The sequence below is a fragment of the Pangasianodon hypophthalmus genome, chromosome 23 (genome assembly GCF_027358585.1).
Source record: "Pangasianodon hypophthalmus isolate fPanHyp1 chromosome 23, fPanHyp1.pri, whole genome shotgun sequence".
NCBI classification, from domain to species: Eukaryota; Metazoa; Chordata; class Actinopteri; order Siluriformes; family Pangasiidae; genus Pangasianodon; species Pangasianodon hypophthalmus.
The window spans coordinates 6,653,022-6,668,575 of NC_069732.1; the positions used below are offsets into that span (position 1 = coordinate 6,653,022).

The 15,554-nt window shown below is 30.6% G+C and overlaps 1 protein-coding gene across 1 annotated transcript; it reads right to left on the reverse strand.

Moving 5' to 3' along the window:
- Positions 1 to 636: 636 nt before the first annotated feature.
- ggcta (gamma-glutamylcyclotransferase a) lies at positions 637 to 13,233 on the reverse strand. The gene is made up of 4 exons (XM_026929693.3): positions 12,987 to 13,233; positions 4,126 to 4,271; positions 3,503 to 3,635; positions 637 to 1,640 (listed from the first exon to the last, which is right to left on the reverse strand). The coding sequence occupies exons 1-4, from the start codon at positions 13,095 to 13,097 to the stop codon at positions 1,515 to 1,517; spliced, it is 516 nt and encodes a 171-aa protein (XP_026785494.1). The 5' UTR covers positions 13,098 to 13,233; the 3' UTR covers positions 637 to 1,514.
- Positions 13,234 to 15,554: the final 2,321 nt, after the last annotated feature.

Here is a 15,554-nt window from a genome sequence, read left to right on the forward strand (position 1 = left end):
ACTTCAGTTACTGTACTTTATTATTATACTTAAGTATCATTTGGGGGCATTTATACTTTACCATGGGGGGAAAAATAGTTAAAATAGTTATTTCCCTATAACAGCACATTCTGAAGTGTCTTATTCCTTTTATAAAACAGCAATTTGCCAACTATTATAATTTTTTTTTAGTTATCAAAGAACATGGCCTTTTTGTTATGTCACCACTATGTTCCCTCACCAGCATCAGCATTTTTCTCTCTCAAAGATAAGACAAAATAAATTAATTAATTAATGCTGCTTGTTGTGTTATAGAGAAACTGCAAAGAAAACAAAGTTTTACCTCTGGCTTGTTACCTGGCTTGTGGCTCGTTACCTCTGACCCTGGAGACTACTTCCAAAAATGTTAAACATCTCCTTATAGAAAACTTCACCATTTCAACAATTACACACATTTTTATTCCATCTCTCTGGAGCATCCACCATACAAGTCCTTGTGTAACTTGTTACTATAGAAACAATCATGTATTAAAATGAGTGCATTAATATAAACCTGTGATGTGAATTACAGCCAGCACTGCTGTCAGAGCTGCTGTTAGACAATTAATCAGCATCTTCTAACCAATCTATCAGATTTGAGAATTCAAAAGCACTGGGTTTTAGGGTTCAACATTATTTATTGTGTTAGTTAACATTAACCATGAACTTCAGCATTAATGAACCATAAATAATGTTAAGAAATTTGGGTCCCTGGAGGACTAGCGGTTAGGCCTTGGTGCTCTCAACCCTGGCCCGGGTGCGATTCCCGGCCAGGGAACCAACACGACAGTGCACTCCCAGTGCCGGTCCCAAGCCCGGATAAAATTGGGGAGGGTTGCGTCAGGAAGGGCATCCGGCATAAAAACTGTCCCAAATCAAATACGTGGACCAATGGCGACCCCTAACATTACACTATAATATAACGGGAGCAGCTGAAAGAAGAAGAAGAAGAACAAAGAATGTTAAGAAAGTACCAAAGTAAATTATATGTATTAATTAAGGTTTGTTTAAATGTTAGCAAACCTGCATTGAACAATATTTACACTACACAATAATGTGTACTACACTACACTACACTATAAATCCATATTATCTCATCAAAAATGAAATGAAAAAACTACATTTTTAGTAAAAAAAAAAGTTGATTTTCAGCCTCAGTTATGAAGTTCGCCAGTTCACAACCACAATCATGTTGATTAAGGTGTTGTGCATGTTGAACATTATTCATTTTGATGGAATGAACATTGCTGAAGCTGGTCAACAACTGTGTTGATTATTTGGCTTATTATTTAAAAAAAAAAAATTAATATGTTACGTTGTCAATGTTACTTATGGTTTATTAATGCAGAAGTACGTGGTTTGTTCATGTTAACTAATAATAAGGGATCCTTAATGTAAAGCATAAACAATTAAGCATAATTTTGATCCTCTACTTTGACTTTTCATTGAGTAAAATTGTGACTTTGCTGGAGCTTTCGTTTTCTTTTTCCACACATTCAGTTTCTATGCTTTTTAATCTCATCTAATATTGAAGGTCCAGTGTAGTTATTGGTCTCCACAGCCTGTAGTTTCTCTATGTAGTCTTCAGGTAATCCGTTCTGTTGGGCTCCTAAACATATGACCTGCAGTTGGACATGGAGAGAGAGACTTTAACACCACAGTCAGTTTTATAATTAAGGCTTTTGGTTACTAATACAGATCCAGAGGAAAAAAAATAGTCATAAAAGTAGGAAGAGCTGTCTGGAGGTTGTGGGGTAGTGACCAGTGACTAATGGACATGATTAGTATAACACTACTCAAAATTTATAAATTGATTTCTTTGAAAATTAAAAAAAGGAAATATACCTTATTATGTATAAAACTGTGTAATGCTATGACTTGTCTATTTCACTGCTTTAATCCTCTTGACAATTATTGTTTGAGTGCTAACTTTGGCGATACAAAGTAAAAAAGAGTCACTCATTTTCTCTGTAGCAAGCACTAAACTGAAGAATTATGAGTAGCACAACAGCTATAATGCTACTACTACTATTACTACTATTGAAATGGCACTGATTCAATACCTAGGAACTGGGTTGATACCACCAAAAAATGATGGATCGGATATTGTAATAAAAAAGAATGAATTTGATCCACTCCTATAACAAATACAAAAGACTGGAACAGGATATGGAAAAGATTTTTTTCATATAAACTTTACTTATAAAGAGTCTTTTTTTAGGATTGATTTTGATTATATTTATGCTATATTATATTATATTTTATTACATTATATTTATAATATTATGTTTTGTGTAAAACATGTTTTAGCTATGTATTTTTCCTGTATTTTTTAAAGTGCTAAAAATCACCTATGGGTATCAACATCTACTACTACTATTACTACTACTACTACTACTACAAATAATAATAAAAATAAAAATAAAAATAATAATAATAATAATAATAATAATAATAATAATAATAATAATAATAATAATGATGGCATTTTATTTAAAGTTGCCCTTTAGGGTACCCAAGGACACTGTACAGATATATCACAAATCATAAAAAGCATGTAAGAATAATAGTCAGAAAATTTAAATAAAGGATAAGGAACAAAAACAATAATAATACTAGAAGAAGAAAAAGAAAAAGGCATGTTTATATAACTATAAGAGATAAGAAAATAAAAAAATAGAGACAAGGAAACATCGTGAATCTAAAACATTAAATTTTATAATAAAATTGGGACTTTGGGATAAATTTGGGCTACAAAAGCCACCAGAAAAAGAACATCTGAAGAGGAAAAAACGTTGTCAGGCAGTCACTGCACTACTGAAAACTCCTGTACTGTCAGGTACAAAAGCAAGTGTAGCCAGAGACAGGAGTCAGGACGAATGTGTTGAATTGCATTTGACCAGCCAATGGTCTGCACTGTTTTAGCCTTTACACAAGAAGAGTAACAGCATGGGTTTTTAGTTACAGTATGGGAGGGACAGCTGACAATGAAACTAACGACAAAATGTGGGATTTGTATTTATTATTGCACATCATTTCATGAAAAATTGCTATAACTGAAACCATGACCTGCTGTTCCAAAAGCGGTATGTTGTTTATTAAGTACTATTCTGTACTTATAAATCATTAAGTACTATAACTGTATTTCTGAAACCATCTTATGAAGGCAGAGCCAGCCATGTGGGAAAACATTAGCTAGAGCTATTAGAAGGTGCAGGAGACCATCTGAATAATTACAAGGCCAAGCTAAAAGCAACTGCCTGACTGTTTGCACTTTTACATGAGTGCTCTTATGTAGTCAATCATTAATAGACACAATACATTACCTTGTTTATGGATTTTTTTTTTTGCTGAACTGGTCGTTTTAGACACTACACATGTAACACATGCCTTGGTTACTTTTATTTATGTGGAGCTCTGATGATGTGTATCAGGGAACGGGTGTGAAAATGTTTGGTTACTCTATGTTTGAAATAAAATGTACCTCTTTATACTGTGGTGATGGAGCACAGGGTCTGAAGTTGTTCATCTTGTATGTTCTACAGAGAAGCGGCCCAGTTTCTGTCTCCACTGTCACCTCCATGGGGCTGTAGACACCCTTGTCCACGCTTTCCTGTCTGATGGATGAAACAAAACAAAATGAATCTTCTTAAGTTATATTTTTTGCTATTCATAAAAGAGCACAGAAACCACTTGTGCGTGTTACATGGGTGCTGGAGGTCAGCAGGAGACAGGGTTCTCTAACTCACTGTTCATGAATCAGTGCAGGACAAGAGAAACAGATGTGAGAAATAAAAGTAAACAACAGGACGATACATCACTTCTGCTCACTGGCTGTAGGTGCAAACCATCTGAACAGATTCACAGGAACATGAAAATGGTAGGCTTGTTTGCTTAGCTACATCCAAAACCACACAATGCCTCATCCTAAAACCCACTGAAAACCCATCAGATATCACTGCGGATGAATTCTAGCAAACAGCCAAAAATTACGAAAACTAGGGTTTCGACCAAATTTGAGTTTTTACTGCCAATAATGCACTTTATATACAGGATCTGTATAAGACAGTGTAAACTGAAGCAGGCTAAAAGAAAAACTTGTCATACTTATCTAAAGACGTGATGTCCTCGACTGCCATTTTCCACACTACACCCCAGACGTCCTCATCTGGACATTCCTCAATCGTGGCCACTCCACCGTTCCACCTGCTGACCACATTTTCTCCCCACAGACCAAACTGTAAAACATGACCCTGAGAGAACAAGGGCTTATTGAACTAAGTGAAAGGAATTTTGTTGAATTTTCGTTTCTGATTGGTCAGACTTGTACAGGGGACACTCCACATGAACAGATCAAAAGGTGCGGATAAAGGAGTGTTTGGAAGGAGTCTCCAATGTCAGTGCTTTGTAACAGTCATAGGTAAAGCTGTAACTTTACATTTTCCAAAACAGGAAAGTGTTCAGGAAGGAGGACTTTCTGGTTTCTCAGTGACAAGACGAGCAGCCTTTTTTCTTTTTTTTTTTTTCATAATAACTTAAAAAAGAAAAATGAGAGTCTGGTGAGGGAATGACTGCTTATAGCTGCTAGAACTTAAGTGATAACAGGAACAAAGTTGTTTCGTGGATGTTCCATGACAACAAATGTTACTAAACTAAAGTTTAGTTAAAGTAAATAAGAAAACTAAAGTGAGTGTCTTATCATTGAATAAGCCACGCCCCTACATCATGTGAGACTACAGCATGTGACTTAAGTCTAAATATTTTTGGGAGGCATGCAGGTACAGTAAGAAATAAAATATTTTGTCTAAACATGCCATTTTTTCCATGTTGATCGTTTATCACCCAGGCGGTTCTGTTTAATCATTTGTGATTTAAACATTAGTTTTCCTCTACAAATATGTGAATGCTGCTTTACTGTCCGGTACTTTTGAGACCGTCCCTAACACACAACCAGCTCCTGATTTGCTTTAATCATCGTCAAATAGTCTGTCCACGAAAGGGTTTGCGTATGACCTTAGAATCTTCTCCTGTATAAGCCTTTCACGTTTCTTGCATGTATGCATAAGCACTCGTGTTACAGCTATTAGGACGGCCATACTGTTTATAAATTTCAACATGTTTTCGATCATTTCGATGTCATTTTTTCAACATGTTTTCGATCATTCTGCTGAGCAGCTACCAAAGTTGTGAAGATAGGCCAAAAATTCTAGGACTCATTTGCAAAAGTAGATTTTGCATATTTGCATTTGCATATTTTGCCAATCATGTGGCAGCAGAATGCATAAAATCACACAGATTCAGGTCAGTAGCTTTGGGTAAGGTTCCCTAACTCATCAAACATCAGAATGAAGAAAAAATGTGATTTAACTCTGGCATAGTTTTTGGTACCAGATGCGCTGGTTTGAGTATTTCAGAAACTGCTGATCTCCTGGGACTTTAACACACAACAGTCTCTAGAGTTTACACAGAATGGTGCTAAAAACAAAACAAAAAAATATTCTGTGAGTGGAGGGTCTGCAGGCTGAAATACCTTGTTGATGAGAGAGATCAGGGGAGAATGAGCAGACTAGTCTGAGCTGACAGGGATTCTATAGAAACTCATATAATCACTCTTTGCAACCATGGTGAGCAGAAAAGCATCTCAGAATGCACAACACATCGAAGGAATCTGAGGCTATCATGGGCACAGGCTCATCAAAACTGGACAGTTGAACGCTGGAAAAAGGTGATTTTTTTCTAATCTACAGCTGTCCATTTTGGGTTAGTCTGTGCCCATGACAGCCTCAGATTCTTGTTCTTGGCTGACAGGAGTGAAACCCAATGTGGTCTTCTGCTGTTGTATCCCATCCACCTCAAGTTGCTATGTTGTGTGCATTCTGAGATGCTTTTCTGCTCACCACAGTTGTAAAGAGTGATTATTTGAGTTACTTTATACTTTCTGGCAGCTCAAACCAATCTGGCCATTTTCCTCTGACCTCTCTTATCAGCAAAGTGTTCCCACAGAACTGCCACTCATTCAGTGTTTTTTTTCCTGCACCATTCTGTGTAAACTCTAGAGACTGTTGTGTGCGAAAATCCCAGGAGATCAGCAGTTTCTAAACTACTCAAACCAGCCCATCAGGTACCAACAAGCATGCCACAGTTAAAGTCACAGAGATCACACTTTTTCCCCATTCTGGTGTTTGATGTGAATATTATTTGAAGCTCTTGACCTGTATCTGCAGGATTTTATGCATTATGCTGCTGCCACATGATTGGCTGATTAGATAACTGCATGAATGTGCAAGTGTACCTAATAAAGTGAATGGAAAGTGTGTATGTATCCTCCCAACATTTAGGGGTCAATATTCTAATTAAAAATGATAAACCTGTAAATTAAATAAATATAGAACTATTTTAAGAATATTATAATGTGTTACAGTGTATGTTATAGTGTATTATAGTGCATTATATATGTTATATAAGTATATTATAATGTGTAACAGTGTATGTTATAGTATATTATAGTGTATTATTATAGTACACTGTAGTATTATAGTACACTCTAACACATTATAATATACTATAATAATGTATAGTGTATTAGTGTATATGTTATATAAGTATATTATAATGTATTACAGCGTATTATAGTATATTATAATGTACTATAATGTATAATGTATAATGTACAGGGTATGTTATAGTGTGTTATAGTGTGTTATACATGTTATATAAGTATATTATAATGTATTATAGTATATTATAGTATATTATAATGTACTATGATGTATAATGTATAATGTATTACAGTGTATGTTACAGTGTGTTATAGTGTATTATAGTATATTATAATGTATTACAGTGTATGTTACAGTGTGTTATAATGTATTATAGTATATTATAATGTATTACAGTGTATGTTACAGTGTGTTATAGTGTATTATAGTATATTATAATGTATTACAGTGTATGTTACAGTGTGTTATAATGTATTATAGTATATTATAATGTATTACAGTGTATGTTACAGTGTGTTATAATGTATTATAGTATATTATAATGTATTACAGTGTATTTTACAGTGTGTTATAGTGTATTACAGTGTATGTTACAGTGTGTTATAATGTATTATAGTATATTATAATGTATTACAGTGTATGTTACAGTGTGTTATAGTGTATTATAGTATATTATAATGTATTACAGTGTATGTTACAGTGTGTTATAGTGTATTATAGTATATTATAATGTATTACAGTGTATGTTACAGTGTGTTATAGTGTATTATAGTATATTATAATGTATTACAGTGTATGTTACAGTGTGTTATAGTGTATTATAGTATATTATAATGTATTACAGTGTATGTTACAGTGTGTTATAGTGTATTATAGTATATTATAATGTATTACAGTGTATGTTACAGTGTGTTAGTGTATTATAGTATATTATAATGTATTACAGTGTATGTTACAGTGTGTTATAATGTATTATAGTATATTATAATGTATTACAGTGTATGTTACAGTGTGTTAGTGTATTATAGTATATTATAATGTATTACAGTGTATGTTACAGTGTGTTATAGTGTATTATAGTATATTATAATGTATTACAGTGTATGTTACAGTGTGTTATAGTGTATTATAGTATATTATAATGTATTACAGTGTATGTTACAGTGTGTTATAGTGTATTATAGTATATTATAATGTATTACAGTGTATGTTACAGTGTGTTATAATGTATTATAGTATATTATAATGTATTACAGTGTATGTTACAGTGTGTTATAGTGTATTATAGTATATTATAATGTATTACAGTGTATGTTACAGTGTGTTATAGTGTATTATAGTATATTATAATGTATTACAGTGTATGTTACAGTGTGTTATAGTGTATTACAGTGTATGTTACAGTGTGTTAGTGTATTATAGTATATTATAATGTATTACAGTGTATGTTACAGTGTGTTATAGTGTATTATAGTATATTATAATGTATTACAGTGTATGTTACAGTGTGTTATAGTGTATTATAGTATATTATAATGTATTACAGTGTATGTTACAGTGTGTTATAGTGTATTATAGTATATTATAATGTATTACAGTGTATGTTACAGTGTGTTATAGTGTATTATAGTATATTATAATGTATTACAGTGTATGTTACAGTGTGTTATAGTGTATTATAGTATATTATAATGTATTACAGTGTATGTTACAGTGTGTTATAGTGTATTATAGTATATTATAATGTATTACAGTGTATGTTACAGTGTGTTAGTGTATTATAGTATATTATAATGTATTACAGTGTATGTTACAGTGTGTTATAATGTATTATAGTATATTATAATGTATTACAGTGTATGTTACAGTGTGTTAGTGTATTATAGTATATTATAATGTATTACAGTGTATGTTACAGTGTGTTATAGTGTATTATAGTATATTATAATGTATTACAGTGTATGTTACAGTGTGTTATAGTGTATTATAGTATATTATAATGTATTACAGTGTATGTTACAGTGTGTTATAGTGTATTATAGTATATTATAATGTATTACAGTGTATGTTACAGTGTGTTATAGTGTATTATAGTATATTATAATGTATTACAGTGTATGTTACAGTGTGTTATAGTGTATTATAGTATATTATAATGTATTACAGTGTATGTTACAGTGTGTTATAGTGTATTATAGTATATTATAATGTATTACAGTGTATGTTACAGTGTGTTATAGTGTATTATAGTATATTATAATGTATTACAGTGTATGTTACAGTGTGTTATAGTGTATTATAGTATATTATAATGTATTACAGTGTATGTTACAGTGTGTTATAATGTATTATAGTATATTATAATGTATTACAGTGTATGTTACAGTGTGTTATAGTGTATTATAGTATATTATAATGTATTACAGTGTATGTTACAGTGTGTTATAGTGTATTATAGTATATTATAATGTATTACAGTGTATGTTACAGTGTGTTATAGTGTATTATAGTATATTATAATGTATTACAGTGTATGTTACAGTGTGTTATAGTGTATTATAGTATATTATAATGTATTACAGTGTATGTTACAGTGTGTTATAGTGTATTATAGTATATTATAATGTATTACAGTGTATGTTACAGTGTGTTATAGTGTATTATAGTATATTATAATGTATTACAGTGTATGTTACAGTGTGTTAGTGTATTATAGTATATTATAATGTATTACAGTGTATGTTACAGTGTGTTATAATGTATTATAGTATATTATAATGTATTACAGTGTATGTTACAGTGTGTTATAATGTATTATAGTATATTATAATGTATTACAGTGTGTTACAGTGTGTTAGTGTATTATAGTATATTATAATGTATTACAGTGTATGTTACAGTGTGTTATAGTGTATTATAGTATATTATAATGTATTACAGTGTGTTACAGTGTGTTATAGTGTATTATAGTATATTATAATGTATTACAGTGTATGTTACAGTGTGTTAGTGTATTATAGTATATTATAATGTATTACAGTGTATGTTACAGTGTGTTATAATGTATTATAGTATATTATAATGTATTACAGTGTATTTTACAGTGTGTTATAGTGTATTACAGTGTATGTTACAGTGTGTTATAATGTATTATAGTATATTATAATGTATTACAGTGTATGTTACAGTGTGTTATAGTGTATTATAGTATATTATAATGTATTACAGTGTATGTTACAGTGTGTTATAGTGTATTATAGTATATTATAATGTATTACAGTGTATGTTACAGTGTGTTATAGTGTATTATAGTATATTATAATGTATTACAGTGTATGTTACAGTGTGTTATAGTGTATTATAGTATATTATAATGTATTACAGTGTATGTTACAGTGTGTTATAGTGTATTATAGTATATTATAATGTATTACAGTGTATGTTACAGTGTGTTATAGTGTATTATAGTATATTATAATGTATTACAGTGTATGTTACAGTGTGTTATAGTGTATTATAGTATATTATAATGTATTACAGTGTATGTTACAGTGTGTTATAGTGTATTATAGTATATTATAATGTATTACAGTGTGTTACAGTGTGTTATAGTGTATTATAGTATATTATAATGTATTACAGTGTATGTTACAGTGTGTTAGTGTATTATAGTATATTATAATGTATTACAGTGTATGTTACAGTGTGTTATAATGTATTATAGTATATTATAATGTATTACAGTGTGTTACAGTGTGTTATAGTGTATTATAGTATATTATAATGTATTACAGTGTATGTTACAGTGTGTTATAGTGTATTATAGTATATTATAATGTATTACAGTGTATGTTACAGTGTGTTAGTGTATTATAGTATATTATAATGTATTACAGTGTATGTTACAGTGTGTTATAGTGTATTATAGTATATTATAATGTATTACAGTGTATGTTACAGTGTGTTATAGTGTATTATAGTATATTATAATGTATTACAGTGTATGTTACAGTGTGTTATAATGTATTATAGTATATTATAATGTATTACAGTGTATGTTACAGTGTGTTATAGTGTATTATAGTATATTATAATGTATTACAGTGTATGTTACAGTGTGTTATAGTGTATTATAGTATATTATAATGTATTACAGTGTATGTTACAGTGTGTTATAGTGTATTATAGTATATTATAATGTATTACAGTGTATGTTACAGTGTGTTATAGTGTATTATAGTATATTATAATGTATTACAGTGTATGTTACAGTGTGTTATAGTGTATTATAGTATATTATAATGTATTACAGTGTATGTTACAGTGTGTTATAGTGTATTATAGTATATTATAATGTATTACAGTGTATGTTACAGTGTGTTAGTGTATTATAGTATATTATAATGTATTACAGTGTATGTTACAGTGTGTTATAATGTATTATAGTATATTATAATGTATTACAGTGTATGTTACAGTGTGTTATAATGTATTATAGTATATTATAATGTATTACAGTGTGTTACAGTGTGTTAGTGTATTATAGTATATTATAATGTATTACAGTGTATGTTACAGTGTGTTATAGTGTATTATAGTATATTATAATGTATTACAGTGTGTTACAGTGTGTTATAGTGTATTATAGTATATTATAATGTATTACAGTGTATGTTACAGTGTGTTAGTGTATTATAGTATATTATAATGTATTACAGTGTATGTTACAGTGTGTTATAATGTATTATAGTATATTATAATGTATTACAGTGTATTTTACAGTGTGTTATAGTGTATTACAGTGTATGTTACAGTGTGTTATAATGTATTATAGTATATTATAATGTATTACAGTGTATGTTACAGTGTGTTATAGTGTATTATAGTATATTATAATGTATTACAGTGTATGTTACAGTGTGTTATAGTGTATTATAGTATATTATAATGTATTACAGTGTATGTTACAGTGTGTTATAGTGTATTATAGTATATTATAATGTATTACAGTGTATGTTACAGTGTGTTATAGTGTATTATAGTATATTATAATGTATTACAGTGTATGTTACAGTGTGTTATAGTGTATTATAGTATATTATAATGTATTACAGTGTATGTTACAGTGTGTTATAGTGTATTATAGTATATTATAATGTATTACAGTGTATGTTACAGTGTGTTATAGTGTATTATAGTATATTATAATGTATTACAGTGTATGTTACAGTGTGTTATAGTGTATTATAGTATATTATAATGTATTACAGTGTATGTTACAGTGTGTTATAGTGTATTATAGTATATTATAATGTATTACAGTGTGTTACAGTGTGTTATAGTGTATTATAGTATATTATAATGTATTACAGTGTATGTTACAGTGTGTTAGTGTATTATAGTATATTATAATGTATTACAGTGTATGTTACAGTGTGTTATAATGTATTATAGTATATTATAATGTATTACAGTGTGTTACAGTGTGTTATAGTGTATTATAGTATATTATAATGTATTACAGTGTATGTTACAGTGTGTTATAGTGTATTATAGTATATTATAATGTATTACAGTGTATGTTACAGTGTGTTATAGTGTATTATAGTATATTATAATGTATTACAGTGTATGTTACAGTGTGTTATAGTGTATTATAGTATATTATAATGTATTACAGTGTATGTTACAGTGTGTTAGTGTATTATAGTATATTATAATGTATTACAGTGTATGTTACAGTGTGTTATAGTGTATTATAGTATATTATAATGTATTACAGTGTATGTTACAGTGTGTTATAGTGTATTATAGTATATTATAATGTATTACAGTGTATGTTACAGTGTGTTATAGTGTATTATAGTATATTATAATGTATTACAGTGTATGTTACAGTGTGTTATAGTGTATTATAGTATATTATAATGTATTACAGTGTATGTTACAGTGTGTTATAATGTATTATAGTATATTATAATGTATTACAGTGTATGTTACAGTGTGTTATAGTGTATTATAGTATATTATAATGTATTACAGTGTATGTTACAGTGTGTTATAGTGTATTATAGTATATTATAATGTATTACAGTGTATGTTACAGTGTGTTATAGTGTATTATAGTATATTATAATGTATTACAGTGTATGTTACAGTGTGTTATAGTGTATTATAGTATATTATAATGTATTACAGTGTATGTTACAGTGTGTTATAGTGTATTATAGTATATTATAATGTATTACAGTGTATGTTACAGTGTGTTATAGTGTATTATAGTATATTATAATGTATTACAGTGTATGTTACAGTGTGTTATAGTGTATTATAGTATATTATAATGTATTACAGTGTATGTTACAGTGTGTTATAGTGTATTATAGTATATTATAATGTATTACAGTGTATGTTACAGTGTGTTATAGTGTATTATAGTATATTATAATGTATTACAGTGTATGTTACCTGGAGTCGAGCGACGCAGTGGAAAAGTGCTGACGGATTCTGCAGTTGCAGTCTCTCTTTCAATAAATTACTTCCGAAAGCGAAGTACAGGAAATATCCAGCTCTTGACATGTCTGATATTTGATATGGCTAGTGTTCTACAGCAAGAGCTACACATTAATACAGCCAGCACTCCGCTCCGGCAGAGAATAAAGTGCAGCGTGTGATGTGTCTCCTGAGGCTTTCACACAGAACAAACACCAACGCTCGCCGCACGGTTCACGCGCTCTCCAGTGTCAAAATAAAAGTCCTCTCTACTTTAATAAAGTAGGTTCATTTTTACAGACTTCATACTTTTCCTCCATTACTTTCTGCAGCATGCCATCATAACCTATCAGGAAGAGAGAGGAAGAGAAAAGTGGACTGGCTAAAATATCTCAATATGACACACTGCATGTTTGTGTACCTGTCTCCCTGGGGTACAGAGAATCTTAATGTTTCCCTTTCTAATCTGAGGAAACATTATCTATCTATCTATCTGTCTGTCTGTCTGTCTGTATATATATATATATATATATATATATATATATATATATATATATATATATATATATATAATATGAATGTTCACCAGTTTTACTGAACTTCTAAATCTTTTTGTTCTGCAGTCAGAGAAATCTCAAGAAAGTGATCACTGATTTAATACTAAAATAAAGAATAATAATAAATCTAAAATAACTCAGCACTTTTACTTCTCACACTTATGTACAGTTGAAAGCAGGTACTTTTTACTCTGACTGAAGTACAAATGTAAAGAGCTTTTTACTTGAAAAGCATGTTACCTAAGATATCTCTACTTTCACAAATGTACAGGATTTTTGTACTTTGTCCACCACTGATTATACACAATCCCACAGAAAATGCATACACTCTCAGAAAAAGAGTAGTAAACTGATTGAACTGGACCTTTCCTTGTCATTGGGGTGGAACCCACATGGGCACCTTTTGTACCTTTGGTATGTATTTTTACATTTATTTTAGCTCTATTATTTGAAATTAAGAACTGCTCTTTAACAAGCTTTTTTTTAATATTTTAAGGAGCAGTTTACTGGTCATTGATTAGACCACTTCAAATCTCTGTCTTAGTCAGCGATGGAAATAATCCTAGACTGAACCTAATCGACATCAGATTTAAATAATCTCACTTCCAAGTCAAAGATTAAAGCTACTCCTGGAGTAAATAAGGGTTTAATTTAAACCTCAGAGGAAGCAGGTTTAACTTCAGTTTAATGCTGTTTTTCAGAGGACACACTTGGATTGTTTGGAGTATAATAATGAAGGATAACAGATTCCATGATCCAAATACTCATCGACAGGAGTCATTTAGATGACGTTAGTTTCTGAGATTGCTTTTGAATGTGTAAATGCAGTGGAGATCAGTGGAAGGCTCAGTGTTTTGAAGGGAATAGACTAAGCGGTGTGTTCGGGTTTACACAAGACAGCACTGCTTAATTATTTCTAGGACGAGATTACATTTGCGGAATATCTGACCCGTCCCTTGTGACCACATACAGGAGTTAGACACAATCAACTCCTCAGGAATTGCACACGATTAATAAACCTCCCAGAGATGTGAATTAATGATGGAAGCTGCCGGAGTGATTACATTGCGGCGTGCGTGTCAATAAATGGAAATGTGTTCACTTGACATCACATCATTTAGATTGCTGTTTTCTCTTCTACCCCCTTTGCTGGGTGAGAGAGCAGAAATAAAGTGCCAGACAAACCGTGTTTTGTTTTGTTTTTTTTAAAGTCCTGGGCCAAACCTTTTTTGAGGGTCATCACACTTAAATCATTAACAGATTTGTGTGTTCAGACAATTAGTTTGTGTGCACAACCCTGTATACACCCTTCCTCACACACCCTTTTAACAAATTAAAAGGACAAAAATAAGATAAGAGAATAAACCCTGCAATAATAAAGAACATGGTTTAGGCCCTAATTCACCACAGTTCAAGACTAATCCTGTTATAACTGGTGAATTAGAATAATACAGTTTGTTTTTGGATTATTGTAGCTTGGAAATTTTTTTTTTCCTGTCTCAATTTTTCTTTGAACAGTTTAATACAGTTTTTAATGCAGTCTGATTAAGTAAGCTTCAGCAGCTTCAGGTTTTTATATACAGTACTAAAGGCAGACCTTTACCAACCCTATTACACACACACACACACACATTTAGGTACAACTAATTTTGGAAACACTGATTTACATGTTTCTGCAGGTGTTGTATCTTACTCTCTCTCACACACCCACACAGAGCAGAAGCATAAAAACCTAGAAATAACTCAGATCCTCAGTGTGTGTAATCGCCTGATTTTAGACGGACATTAGTATTGTAAAAGGCTTCAGTCGTCAAATTAATTTTTATTTCTTTACCTTTGCTGCTGTGTATGCAGCCTGGCCAACTACAATTCGCATAGTTTCTTCTGCCTTTTATTATTAAATGTAGCTACTCTATTTGATCAACTGCAGAGATCACAAACATGAAAACAACAACAAAAAAAACCTTCCTGCTCAGGGCAACACAAA